This window comes from Folsomia candida, unplaced genomic scaffold (assembly GCF_002217175.1).
Source record: "Folsomia candida strain VU population unplaced genomic scaffold, ASM221717v1 Fcan01_Sc024, whole genome shotgun sequence".
NCBI classification, from domain to species: Eukaryota; Metazoa; Arthropoda; class Collembola; order Entomobryomorpha; family Isotomidae; genus Folsomia; species Folsomia candida.
In genome coordinates this window covers 627,514-642,757 of record NW_019091216.1, presented here as the reverse complement: position 1 = coordinate 642,757, position 15,244 = coordinate 627,514, and the positions used below count along the sequence as shown (strand labels likewise).

Here is a 15,244-nt window from a genome sequence, read left to right as displayed (position 1 = left end):
CCCTATGCTTAATACATGCGGCGAAGTAAGAAATGAAGTCCGATGAAGTGAAATGAAATGAATTTGAGCGAAAATGACTGAAAATCTTCAGTCTGAAATCGGGATGACTGATTTTTGAATGAAAATTAAATTTTTGAACAGGTATGGACACCTAGCATTTCTAGCGTTTGTCCCATTTCAGGCCAAAAAAGGCGTCAAATCCGCAAAAAAAACATGGTGCCTGTTTCTTGCAAATTTCTTGCATTTCTTACTACGCAGAGTAAGAAATATGTTAAATTATTAAGAAATGCCATATTACGTGTGGCTACACAGCACATGTTTCTTGCAGTTTCGTGCACCTCGCAATTCTTATTTTACACTGTAAATAAAGTTGAGTAAAATTGCCACCAAAGCAACTATTGAGTAAAATTTACCCTGACAAAGGTAAATTTTACTCAAAGTTGAGCAAAAATCTTTCAACTTTGAGTATATTTTACCTTTGTCAGGGTAAATTTTACTCAATAGTTGCTTTGGTGGCAATTTTACTCAAAATTGAGTTAATTTTAATCAAATTTATTTAGAGTGTACAGTGCAAAAATTCAGCAAATTAACCCTCTAGAAACGAAACCCTGTAAATATGCAGATTCCTATAAAAACTTCGCTCAACTGATGGTTCCGAGGTTCAGATGACGCAAAGATGTTGACCCCAAAAGGAATCTCTGCCGTGTGTCACCTCCTCGACGTGGGGAGTGGCTTGAAACTCTTCCCCTTCGATTGGGATTCGCAAGAAAAGTGTGTCAAAAGGGCCGGAAGACGACACCGTTTTTATTTCAAAATTCATAAATTTATCAACCTTTTCATGAACGTTTTGGCCGCCGGGAGACTGATGCAGGCCATGAGTCGCGGCTACTTTCCCCTCGTGTTGCGAATTCTAAATACCGTTTGGCTCATGGCGTACACCCTGACGACGCTCTGTCTCGTCCAGTTCGAGACGAAGGAGGGAGAAATACTGCAATTTGTGAATTGCTTGTTGAGCTACGTGAGGAGAACGAGTATTCGGAAAATTAGTGAGTTCTTTTTTTAAATCATGAATTTTGGACAATGTAAAAAAGTTTTGGAAACAAGTATTTATTTAGGAATTTAAACAATATTTTTAGTACGAAATTTTTGTTTTCCGGTCTGAATCTGGAATTTGGAATAATGTAAAAGAATTGTGTAATGAAACAGGCAAAATTTTGGCATGTGAAGAAAACAATTCAGAATTTTTGACGAAATTATCAGAAATTTATGAAGAATATTTTTTGTTTTTTTTTAAATCATGAATTTTGAACAATGTAAAAAAGTTTAGGCAACGAGTATTTATTTAGGAATTTTTGTTTTCCGTAAAGAAAACAACTCAGAATTTTTGACGAAATTATCAGAAATTTATGAAGAATATTTTTAGTGGAGAATTTCATGATTTTGTACAAAAACAATAATGAATTTTTAACAAAATTTGTGAGGAATTTTCCATGAATTTTTTGTTTTCCGGGCTGAATTATGAAATCTGAAAATGTATTATAAAACAATAGAATTAGAGCTTGTGTCTCGTCCAGGTGGAGACGAAGGAGGGTGAAATTCTGCAATTTGTGAATTGCTTGTTGAGCTACGTGAAGAAGATGAGTATTGAGAAAACAAGTTGTGAGTTTTCGAAAAAAATTGCATGAATTTTGGATTAGATATGAAAAAACCAGGAACCCTAATTTGAAAATAATGTGGAAATTTAGGAATTTAAGCAATACAGATATTTTTAGTGGGGAATTTTCCATGAATTTTTGTTTTCCGGTCCGAATTATGAATTTTGGACGGTGTAAAAGGAACCGGGTTTAATATTTAACGAGGCAAATTTTAGTATGATTATTTGGTAGAAAAAATAAAACACTTTTGATAGCAATTGGATATAAAAAATTGTCATTTAACAAAATCCACAAAAAAACATTCCAACATTTCTGCATTTTTCAATATTTTGCAAAGTTGACAAATTTACATAAACCGTGAACACTTTATGCAATTACGAGTTTACAATGCTTTAAGCATTAATTTATTAATACTAAACTACCTGTAAGTTTTTGGATGAAAAATTTGCGAAATAAATATTTCCTTCAGGAGAATATTTCAAAATATTTTAAAAATTTGTAAACTTTACATAAACTATGAAAACTTTATAAAACTTAATGAAAAATTACGACTTTACTGCAGTGTAAGAACTTTCATCTGACGTAAAAATTAACCTGTTAACTTTAACGGTTCTCAACCTCACAAAATTTTCAAAGTTGACGTGAAACCTTTTCAGTTTCCAGGTTACAAAACAAGTTGATCCGAAATTAGTATAATTTCTTTACAGAAACCAATTTTGTAAACTTTACCAATTCACAAGTTTACACGCAAATTGTGTAAGTTGCCAATTTTTTTAGAGGTCAAAAATTTGCGCAGAATATTTTTGGTGGGGTATTTTTCCTGAATTTTTGTTTTCCGGTCTGAATTATGAATTGTGGACTATGCAAAAGAAATGAATTAAATATGTAACGAGGCAAATTTTAGTATGATTATTTGGTATAAAAAATACATTTTTGATAGCAATGGGATATAAAAAATTGTCCACAATATATTTTTGAATATTTTTGACGGGGTATTTTTCCTGAATTTCTGCTTTCTGGGCTAAATTATAAATTTTGGATGACTTCAAAACAAATAGAATTAGAACCTTGACGAGGCTCTGTCTCGTCAAGTTTGGAGGGGGAAATTTGCAATTTATGAATTGATGGTTGAGCTACGTGAAGAGGACGAATATTCGAAAAACAAGTTGTGAGTTTTTAAAAAAATGTATGATTTTTGGACAATGTAAAAAGATACATTACATTTTTTAATACAATTTTAGGGGGAAATGCATGTAAAACCGAGAGGCAAATTTTGATATGACTATGTAGAAAAAAATTAAATTTTGGACAGAATTAGGATAATTGGGATGTAAAAATTGTTTCCATCAATTTTTTGTTTTCTAAACTAAATTATAAATTTTGGACGAGTATTGGGAACAAAAAGTTGCAAGTTTTAAAAAAATGCATTAATTTTTGACAATGCAAGAGAAAGTGAATCCTTTTGTTTTCTTATGACTATAAAAATACTCGAAGAACAAAAAAAGAATAAATCTAAGGAAATTTATTGCGATATGTTTCCATAATATTTATGTTCCGACTTTGAAGAATTACAATATTTTTACAACTAGATTTGTTATGTGAAGAGACAAATATGGGCATAATTATGTAAAAAAATACTTTTTGAGAAAATTAAAATTTTTAATATAATTTAAAAAAATTTTGGAATTTTTGAAAAGTTGAACTTTGGTAAAATTGACAGAAATTTGTATAGAATATTTTTAGTGGGGAATAATATTCCATGATTTTAGGCAGTGTTGTGTAACTACTCATAAAAGTAGTTGAACTACAACTACAACTACTTCGGTTTCATGTAGTTAAAATCTAACTACATTTCTAACTACATTCTAAAATCTAACTACTAACTACTTTTCAACTACTTTTTTTCAACTACTTTTTAACTACTTTCAACTACTTTTTAACTACTTTGATTTAACTACCTTCTACGATGCATTGTTAGAAATCCGGCATAGTGATAAGTATAGGTATTGATTTCTAGATATTAAAGTTGCTACCGCTTGGTGTTAAATTATACCGGTCCGTAAAAATTTGATACCAATATTGCAAAACTTTAATACCGGGTTATTACTACACGGTATTATTTATCCATACCACGCTGGTAGAGTCATATATGAATACCGCTTGTTATTATCTTAATACTGAATTTCTAAGACTGTGTAGTTGGATGAAAGAGAAACTTTTACCTTCTTTTCTTTGTTAAACCCTTTGTTAAAATCATTGAAATAAGAAAATTATTTACAACATATTCAGTGTTTCCTCTAAAAAACATAATTACGTTCAGGAAGTCGAGATTTTTATTGGATTTGATCTTGCATTTTATCAGTTTCTGTGAATAATTAAGGCAGTTTGTTTAAACTTGAACACCATCAATTTAAGAAGATTTGAAAACCCAAATTTCTTGATTAAAAAGATATTTTAAATTAGATGACATGTAGTTAAAAAGTAGTTGAAAAGTAGTTAAAATGTACTTCGTCAACTATACCATCGAAGAAAGTAGTTTAACTACTTTTTTCAACTACTTTAATAAAGTAGTTAAATCTTAACTACAACTACTTTTTGCAAAAAAATTGTAGTTAACTACTAGTTAACTACATTTTGTAGTTAACTACTACAACACTGATTTTAGGTTTAATTTATGACAGAAATATAGACAAGCCAAATTTTAAGAGAAATGCACAAAAAGTCGCAAAAATGAATTTTGCAGGGAAATTTATATATAAAATGTTGCAAATTTTCGTATGGAGAATAATTTTGCAGGCTGCTTTTCAGTTGGGAATTTTCCATCAATTGTTAGTTTTTTATAACCAGGGTTTTAAAATCTCCAAGAATTTTGGACAACGCAACCAACACAATTTAAAAACGGGAACAAAACTACAAGAAATAATAAACTTTTATGGAAAATTTCTTTATAAAAAGTTGTCATAAATTTATGCATAATTATTTTACGGAATATTTTTTATTCGGGAATTTTCCATCAATTTTCCTATCCGAATTTTAACTTTTTTATTTCCCACAGATTCCGATAAGTTGCCCTCAATTCCAGAAAAATCGGACAGAAATTTTGACGAAATGACGGAATCCTACGAGCAGAAGAAGCTAAGCTATTACATATTTTTCGGGATGTTAATGTTGGCCGGAAATCCGTTTGTGCACATTTTGCTAGTTGACGAGAGTCCCTGCGCCCCACATTTCGTGAGCTCCTTCTTCCTCCCGTGCGAAGGGTTCAAGAATTACTACATCCCCCTCCTGCATAAAGTGCCCTTCATGGCGGCCGAGTACTACTTGACGACGGTCATCTTCTTCTCCTGGTCGTTCAATTGGACCATCATATTTTTGGGGATGTCCTGGATCGTGGCGGAATTGAGGAGAATGTCGTAAGTGAAATTGTAGTTTCTTGACAGAATTTATGGCATGCCTTATTTGTGTGCCGCTTAAAATGTGAGGGAATTTTATGCAATGCCGAAAATTTGGGGGATTTATTTCCTAGCTAAAAATAATAGGGATTTATTTTCATGCAAATTAAGCTATGAATTTAATTTCATGAAAAAAATGTCATGAATTTATTTTCGTGCTATAAATATAAGGGATTTAATACCCTTCAATTGGACGATAATTTTTTTGGGGATGTCCTGGATCGTGGCGGAATTGAGGAGAATGTCGTGAGTAGAAGTGTACTTAATTAATGGAATTTATGGCTTGTCTTGTTTTGCGGAGATTTAAAATCTATGGGAATTTTATGTAATGTCGGAAATTTTGGGGTTTATTTCCTAGTTAAATATACAGGGATGTATTTTCATGCTAAAAATCTCAGGAATTTATTTTTATGGGATTTACATATACCATAAATATTTAAATACCCACTTAAAAACAGAGGTGATAAACAATAAGTACTTTGTAAAAATTGAGTATTTTGAGCTCCGTTCTTTCTGAGCTGTTGTAACACCCACAAAAAGTTGAAAATCTACGCAGGGATGATAGCAGTCAGTGAAAGAAAATACAGGTTTTTTGAAGTATTTTGATAAGGATAACAAATTAATTTCTTTAGAAACCATACATTTTCTAAACTTGTCAAATTTGAAGAAATTGAAAAAGTTTGGCCCCAGAAAAAAAATCTGGTGAAGTTTAGTTATTTAAACTTTAACAGATGATTGAATTTTTCACAAGCATGATTTCAAGTCGAGGAGACGCCAGGGTATTTGGGGTATTGGGGTATTGCGGGTTTTAGTGGGTTTTGGGGTAGCAAATTTGAGCAATACCCACAGGTAGTCGGGGTAGTCGGGGTTTTCAAATTTTGCAAAATATACAGGGCATTACTAGCAATTCAACAAGTTAATTACTTATTAAAATATAATTAATAAGCAGTTTTGTTGCGAAATTACTGAAAAACTCATTTGTTTTCATTATTTTCTGAACTTAATACATGAGACGCTGACTCAGTTTGCCCCCAAAACTCCGACTACCCGCAAAACCCAGGTAAAACCCCTGGGTATGGGTTTTCAATAGCAAAACCCAGGGGTTTTCCTTACCCTGGCCATGAGAAATGGACAGGACTTAATTTCTCATAATTTTTCAGGTTCGCCTTATCCCGAGGTGAAAAATCCTCCGTGCATCAGTACCGTTCCATCGAGTGCATCGCCACCTTAATGAACGACGCTTTTGTGACGTACCTCTCCACGTTTCCGAACCTTCTCTTCGCCATCGTGTCCATCCTGATGTTCGGCGTCATACGCATTTGGCACTACGACCCCGGATCTAATCTCATGTTGTAAGGCTTGGCTACCCACTTTGATTATAATGAGCGTTCTCACGTCAACCTTCGCAAATATATATATCGCATATATCGCATGTACAGGGTGGTTAAAATGTCACGCTACAATGGAAAATTTTTCAATAGGAAAAACCCCTAAATCTCCATTAGTTACAAGATTTTTGGTTGAGATTTTTATAAAATTTTTATAAAACTGATGGAACACTGATGACCAAATTCTTGAAATGTTTAATTTTAGAGACAAAATTTCGGTAACTAATGGAGATTTGCGAATTTTTCCCATTGACAAATTTTCCATTGTAACCTGACATTTAAACCACCCTGTATATCTTGCAAATTGATCATACATAACGTGCGAAGTTTTGCGAGATATGCGAGATTTCGCAAAAGTAAGATTTCAAAGCCGAAGAAATAAAATGAAAAAGAATATCGTTAATTAAAGATCAAAGATATGGTTGCTTCGTACAAAAATTTTGAAATGTTTGAATAAATTTAGTTCCACTGTAATATTTGCACAAGGAAAAAACTCTATAATTATTATGGTTAAATTATGCAAAGTTAATATTGGTAATATTAATAATGGGCGTACTCACGTCAACCTTGGCATATTTGGCATATCTCGCAAATTGAGCATAGCAATAACAGAACTTGCGAAGTTTTGCGAGATATGCGAGATTAAGTAAAAAATTTTGCTGGGAAACCGTGAAGTTTTTGTTCGCAAATTTACCTAGCAATTGGGCATATTCTTGCTTTGCAAAATTATTTCGCACACTCATCTTCACCATCCCCAGCAGGAGAAATTACAGAAATCCATGGAAGCAATACCAAAATGGGTGTTTTTCAGTAGATTTGCGAGATTGGAGAGTTTTTCGAGATCATATCTTGCGAATCCCCTCATGACAGAAATATTTTGATCTTCGCAAAACTGCTAAATGAGTTGCGATGCGAAATAAGAAGTTGGTACGCCCATTAATCTCACGATACTTCTTTAGACACCAAATTTCAAAAAAAATAACACGAGTACTTCGATAACTTTGAAATCTCAAAATTATTTTATTTTTTGTTGTAAAATATTAATGCCATTTTGAAAAAAAGTGAAAAATTGTATTTTAAATTAATTTATGAAATAGATCGCGAAACTTCTCCAAATCTCGACATAATTAAACTGTATTTATTTGATAGTCCACTGTGCGGGATCCGGTGCGCGTTCGAGGCCATCACCCCGCTCGCGGTGGCGGGCGACGTGAACGACCAGAACAAGGAGGTCGTCGCCAAGTGGAAGCAGGGCGTCGTGGCGCGGAGGGCGTCGAACAGGGCGAAAAAGGAGGCGATCGCGTACCAAAAGTCGTTCCACGCGGTGCGCTGCACGGCCGGGTCGTTGTACACGTTCGAAAACTCCATCGTTCTCTGCTGTCTGAATAATTGTATGCAGTTGACGCTCAATTTGTTCCTCACCTTTAAATAGAGAGAAGGTCGCACTTAACTTGATGCTGAAGATAATGATAGTTGTGCGAATTTTTTTTGCACTGTTTTTCATGATTTAGCAACAATTTTAAGCATTTCTTGGCGTTCACATCTCGAAATTCTACAATATACACAACTCAGGCTCAAATTGATCCACAATTTTAAATAGTGAGTTGAGATTTTTGTAATGAGAAATTTAAGATGTTAGGGAATTTATTTTTATGCAAAAAATTTCTAAGAATTTTGTGGTGATAGTTTTAAGAATTTTGAACGAGTCGCCACTTAATATGTAATTAATTGCGACCAAGTTTTTGCACTATTTTTCACAATTTTTTCCAATAATTTTAATCGATAATCATGTCGTCCTCATCTCGAAGTTCTGCATGATGTGCAACTCGGAGTCAATTTGTTCCTCACTTTTAAGTAGTGAGTTAAGAATTTGTTAAATTTAAGAATTTTGTGTTAATAGTTGTAAGAATTTTGGGTGATAAATTAAAATTTGACCAGTTTTATGCACGATTTTTTATGATTTAACAAAAATTTTGACCGATTACGGCTTTCACATCTCGAAATTCTGCAAGATAATATCTAACCCACGCTGAATTTGTTGAGGTCACTAAAGAATCTAATCTACATATTTGTTACATTGACAGTTGTAAGAATTGGGGATGAGAGAGTGACTCACGAAATAAATTGACACATGTGGCCACCTTGATTTGACGCGTTTTCATGATTTAGCAATAATTTTTTCAACGACAAATTTTTGCAAGATATGTATGTAGCTCGTACTGAATTTGTTGGAATCTATGTATAATCTAATCTGCCTGAGAGTTGTAAGAATTGGGAGTGAGTAAATGCATACTTATGTAAATGTGACTGGTTATTTTTCGCACTATTTTTCATGAATTGACGCACTTATTTACATTTAGTATTGCTAATGAATGATGATTCATTAGCAATACTTTTTAGCAATAATTTCTCCACCATTCTGCAAGATATGCAACTCAGGCTCAAAATTTGTTGCTCACTTTTATTAAACAGAAAGGTGACCCAGAATCTATATAATCTTGTATTGTTTTGACAGTTGTAAGAATTGGGAGTAAGGGTGAATTATGCACATGTGACCAGTTTTTTGCACTGTTTATTTGTAATGAATTGACGCATTTGCATGATTTAGCAATATCTCTGAGTTAATTTCTCCTCGACGGCTTTCACATCTTGAAATTTTACAAGATATGCAACTCGCAGGCTCAAACTTTGTTCTTTTTTTTAAACAGAAACGTCACCCGGAATGTAATCTAATCTTGTTGACAGTTGTAAGAAATGGGGTTGAGAGTGACTAACAATGCGATGGTGTGAAGTGGAACCCTCTGATTTGGTTGAAATTTTGAAATTATGTAGTCCATGTTAATACAACCAACCTTTCTTGAGGCAGTTTGTGCGATGGTCAGAATTTGTCAAAATATTTGAGGTCAAAGTTGAAAAACGGGCGATTTTTACCAGGCGGAGGAAGCTAACTCAACCTCCATTCCTTTCCCGTGCTAAAAATCGCCCGTTTTTCAACTTTGACCTAAAATATTTTGCAAAATTCTGGCCATCGCACAAACTGCCTGAAGAAACGTTGGTTGTGTTGACATGGACCACATACTTTCAAAATTTCAACCAAATCGGAGGGTTACACTTCACACCATCGCATTGTCAGTAAACTCATGTGACCAGTTTTTTGCATATTTTTCATTAATTGACGCATTTTCATGATTTATTACCTATCAATAATTCTGCGAGCGTTAATTTCACGACTTCAACTTTCATATCTTAAAAATTTCTGCAAAATATGAGACTCAAACTCAAAATTTGTTTCTGGCTAAAAAATCACCCGGAATCTAATCTCGTGTAAATGACAGTTGTCAATAAGAATTGGGAGTGAATCATTAAATAAGGGCAGACATGTGACCAGTTTTTTGCACTATTTTTGCTTGAATTAATCTGCACATTTTCATGATTTGGCAATACTTTTTAGCAACAATTTCACCACTACAGCTTTCACATCTTAACAATTTTGCAAAATATGCGACTCAAACTGAAAATTTGTTTCTGGCTGAAAAATCACCCGGAATATAATCTTACGCTATTAATTAATACTTGTAAGAATTAGTGATTCACGAAATAAATGCAAAAATTTGACCAATGTTTTGCACAACTTTTGGCAATAATTTTTGCCTCAGTTTTCCCACTCATTCATTTTTCATGACGTCTCGAAATTCGATATTCGACTCAGGTTCGATTTGTTCCTCACTTTTATTAAAGAAAAAGGTCACTCATCTTATTGACAGTTGTACACTCTCAATAATTTTTTGACAATATTGTTACCGGTGGAGATACTATGCAATTATACCGCGTGGTAACACTATAGTAACAAATTTTCTTCTGTGGGTAAGAAATTGCCTCCGGTATCGGTAATATTTTTATTACCTGAGCGTTGACATTGGGGGCGGAGCAGGATTTAGCCTCTGTATATATATTACCCTTCGGTGATAAATTATTTTACCAGAGCGGTAGAGAGCCGGTAACAATATCATCAAAAAATTATTGAGAGTAAGAATTAGGAGTGAAAAAATAAATACGTATGTTATGTAAGTCAATGTGACCAGCTTTTTTCGACTATTTTGCACTGAATTGATGCATTTTCTTGCTGTGTTATCAATAATTTTGCGAGTGTTAATTTATTCACTACGGAATTCACATCTTGACATTCTTTAAAATACGCTGCTCATCCTCAAAATTTTTTTCTGGCGGAAACATCACCCAAAAATCTAATCTATGAAATCTTGGGCGATTGAAAGTTGTAAGAATGAGTGACTCACTAAATCTGTGTGACCAGTTTTTTCGCACTATTTTGCATGAATTGAAGCATTTTCATGATTTAGCAATAATTTTGACTTCAGTTTATTTGCAGTGTTCATTTCCCACCGCTTTTTCATGACACTCTGTACTCTGGTATTAAATCATTACCGACCTGAGTACATATGTGACTCTACGGGCTCTGGTATTAACGGGAATCACCGTTCAGTAATGTCGTGGAAATGAAAAACTTACCACTCCGTTACAATCTGGTATGAAATTATTACCAAATCACGAAGTATCTATGTGACTCTATCAGATTTTGAACAGTGTGCAAATTCGAATTGCAAAATTCTGCAGGATAAATGTTGCAGAATTTCGATTTGCAACTCAGGCTCAATTTATTTCGCACCTTTATTAAATAGAGAGGTCACCCAAATTCTAATCTATGTATGTATGTTTTTTGCAATTAAAAATTGTACTTTAGAATGAGTGACTCAATAAATAAATGTGTCCAGTTTTTTCGCACAATTTTTCGCGAATTTTCATGATTTAGCAATAATTTTGGATGCAGTTTATCTGCAGCGCTCCTTCCTCATCGCTTTTTCATGACATTACCCGAAATTTTGCAAGGTTTGAATCGCCTGCATCTGCACATGCGTACTACCGCTTTTTCATGACATCATGACATCCCAAAATTCTGCAAGATTTAAATCTCGGAACTTATCAGTTCGGTGAACCAGACTGGATCTAAATTAATCTGCCTTTCACGACGAAGACAACTCACCGCATCGAGAGGTTGATAACATCGCTTTGATTCTTGGGAGGGACGGAAATAAATGTGCAAAAAAATTGGCGAGTTCTTATCCTTCCTTCGTATGTAAATGTAAAATGTATGTTTTTGTTTTATGCAAAGGTTGATAGCACCCAAGAGACTTGGAGTCATTAATAATACCGTGGTGCTGAGCAGTGGCCGCGGAAGGGTGGGTGGGGACAGAGGGACAATGTCCCCAGGGTTATTCGATGTCCCCATCTTATATATATAAACAACTTCCTTTCCTACACTCAAAATAAGGTAGTAATGAATCATTACCATGCAGAATTACTATGTGTCTCTACCACGTTGGTTACGATTTGTCGTAGAAATGGTAATAATAAGTTCAGGGAAATTCAAATTCATTACCAAATATTAAGGAAGTGAATACCATTATGTATTAAATTTGAATTTCCCTGAACTTATTATTACCATTTCTACGACAAATCGTAACCGACGTGGTAGAGACACATAGTCATTCCGCATGGTAATGATTCATTACTACCTTATTTTGAGTGTATTATCCTACAATGGCAATGTCCCCCAGGTCCCCACGACTTCCGCGGCCACTGGTGCGGAGGGAGGGAGACGACAGAAAGGGTGGATTCAGGATTGAATTGATTGAAAAATTGAATTGAGAAAATCCGCATGGAAAAAAGTTGAGAAGTAGAAGACGATTAGTCATCAATTTTAGCGTTTAATTTGGTCCACGTTGTTGGAGAAATGGTCCATTCCAGAGTTCATAATGCATGTTGAGAGCATGACAAATCGGACAACGCCCAGCCTCCCAGGCGAAAAACAGAAGATGATGCTCCGTCTTACAATCCATGCTAATCTTCTTTTTCTTGGATGAGAACTCACTTACTTTGTCGGAATAATATTGTTGAAAATTAGGCACAATTTGGTCGGTTTAATGTATAAGAAACGTGCAAATTTTACAGCGCAATCGTGGCAAAAAATGTATCAGAAAGGGGCGAATTTTGTGAAAAGATTGAATTTTTATTCGACAAGAATAAAAATAAGTAATTCGATGCCTCGCTTTGTCCTACCAGATTGGACCAGGAAACCTGATCATTTATTATCTAAAAACTCAGAATGCAGCCTTCTTTAGCCCGAGTCAGAGTGTTACTAAAAATTGAGGTGGGTATGATACGACCACGACAATTTTCCACACATTTTCCTCATCTTACAACTTGCCTCCTAATTTTGCACGACTTTGCAAAATTTCAAGTCGATTGGACAAGGTTTACGAACGTACATAATGGATAGATAGACAGACAATTATGACGGGCACATAAGGCCTGATTCGGGCTAAAAAGACGACTCTTGTTAAAACGTGCGTCATCGATGACCACGCGATTTTTACAGCTAAATCGGACAGGACTTGAATGAATTGCGAATTTAATTTTAGCTTTAAATTAAACAGACCAACTTCCGTATTTGGGAAGTTTATGCCTTTATCTTTACGTACTTGGGGTCACCGGCTTAATAAAAATAGTCGTAAATAATGGAGTAAACTTGACTGCTGAAAATTGCCATAATTGTTGACTGCAAACCACTTGACTCGAAAAATATCGGCAGAACAGCATCGTTACTGTCAAAGTCAACTGGGAGTGACTCTTCTTTTTCGGACGCTCTTTAGTTATGTTTGTTTAAGTAACAAGTGTATTTATTTATGTAAATGACGACTTGTTTACTCGATGAAATAGAATAATTGTGTGCCCCCTCAACTCTCCTCTGCAGGGAATCTAATTAACTGGCTGTGCAAACAAGAAAACAATGAAATTAAATGGCAAATAGATAAAATTGGCATTTATCTATTTGGCCCCGCAGTGTCCAGTCACACTCTTAGAAATCCGGTACTAAAATAATACCAAGCGTATAATTTTATACACCCAAGTGGTACTGATAAGTACGTAACATCGCACAGTAAAGAATACCCTGGTATTAAAGTTTTATCATATCGGTACCAAATTTTGCGTAGATTTTATTATTATTCTGCATAGCTTGAACGACTAAATATTTGCACAATAAATATTTGTACAATATTTTTTTTAGATATAATTTTAATTCCAAGCGGTAACAAATTTAATACCGGTAATGAATGCCTGACTATACCAGATTTTTAGCAGTGCATCGAAATTTGCGTACGTCAAGAGATGCGATTTGAAACCCGCAGCGTCCACCACCACAATTTGTGCAGACATCGAAATTACAATTCGCATACGGCACGCCACACCACGCCACGAGACACGCGGAGAGATGGTCTTTAGAAACTAAAAGTGATTAAGATCATATTTCAGGAGGAGAGAGATGGAGAGATGAAGATGATTAAATATCGATGTCGAGATTGAAATACGACGTGTTTGTTTTATGGATGAACAACAATGCAGAGGTTGTGGTTGGTAAGTGGTTGGTCAATCTGGTCGGACTACTCCCTCATCTTCTTCAGCTATACGCAATCTTGCCTTTATGTCGGATCAAATCAGACTAAAGTTGTTAACTTGGGGGGAGAGATGGGCAAAATACTTTGTGAAAAGTGTGATACATTTTAGACGGGTTGGATTTCCAGGGCTATACCTTTGCTAATCGTGCTGTCGGAAATTTCCAACCAATTGAGAAGGTTTCCGAAAAACGGATAAGTTTCCGAAAATTGTAAGAGTTCGACACCAGGAAGAAAAAATTAGCGTGAATTATAATCACATTAGAATTGTTAGATGGTTTTTTCTTTGTGAATCTATGCAAGTGTGGAACCAAATTAAATTGAATCATCGATTTTTATGAGTTTAAAAATAGAGTTGGGTAAAATATTAAATGCATGCAGTATTTTGAGCTGATCCTGAGTTCTTCCCAGGGTTTAGATTTCCGGGGGTGTTGCACCCCCAAAAATACGAAAGTCTACGTGGAGAAGACAACAGTCAGTCGAAAATATGGGGGGTTTTTTTAAGAAACTAACTTTTTATCGCCGTCAAAATGCATTGCTTCTAAGATTATTTGAAAATAAAGTATTTTGGGAGTAATGGAAAATAAATTTCTTAAAGTTATTTGAGAAAATTTTCAGAAATGTAAGATTTTGACACCAGAGTAAAAAATCGGGTGAATTTGAGTTAATTAAAATGTAGATGGCCTTTCGTCGAAGTAAATTAAATGGAATGATTTTTTAAGACATTGAGAAACAGAGTTGGCCAAAATATACCTACAGGATTTTGATCTCTGTTCTTCCCAGGGCTGTTACTGACAGACCAGAATCCACGTGGTGAATCCATCAGTTATATGAAAATATTTACAGGTTTTGGTCAAAAGTTAACCTTTTATCGGTTTCAAAATACTTTATTTTCACGATTTTTAAAAATAAAGTATTTTTCCAGCGATATAACGCTATAAAACCGTATTTTCTCTACTCCACGTAAATAGATTTTCGTCTTTTTGTAGGTGCAACAGCCACCTGGAAATCCAAACCCTGGGAAGAACAGAGCTCAAAATATTGTATTTTGCCCACCCCTGCAACTTATATATTCTAAAGGAATCAATATCTCGTTCATAATCTGGTTCTTCTTCTTCTCCTCCTCCTATACACACAATGAAAATGAGAATGAAGCCATGAAAACTGAAAGGGTTTGACTTTGAGAGAGAAGAGTTTAGCTAAAAATGCGATGCAGCTGC

At 34.5% G+C, this 15,244-nt stretch overlaps 1 protein-coding gene across 1 annotated transcript; it reads left to right on the top strand.

Moving 5' to 3' along the window:
• Positions 1-676: 676 nt before the first annotated feature.
• LOC118438650 lies at positions 677-8,641 on the top strand. The gene is made up of 4 exons (XM_035859192.1): positions 677-1,046; positions 4,711-5,068; positions 6,268-6,459; positions 7,645-8,641. The coding sequence occupies exons 1-4, from the start codon at positions 677-679 to the stop codon at positions 7,925-7,927; spliced, it is 1,203 nt and encodes a 400-aa protein (XP_035715085.1). The 3' UTR covers positions 7,928-8,641.
• The last annotated feature ends 6,603 nt before the right edge of the window (positions 8,642-15,244 follow it).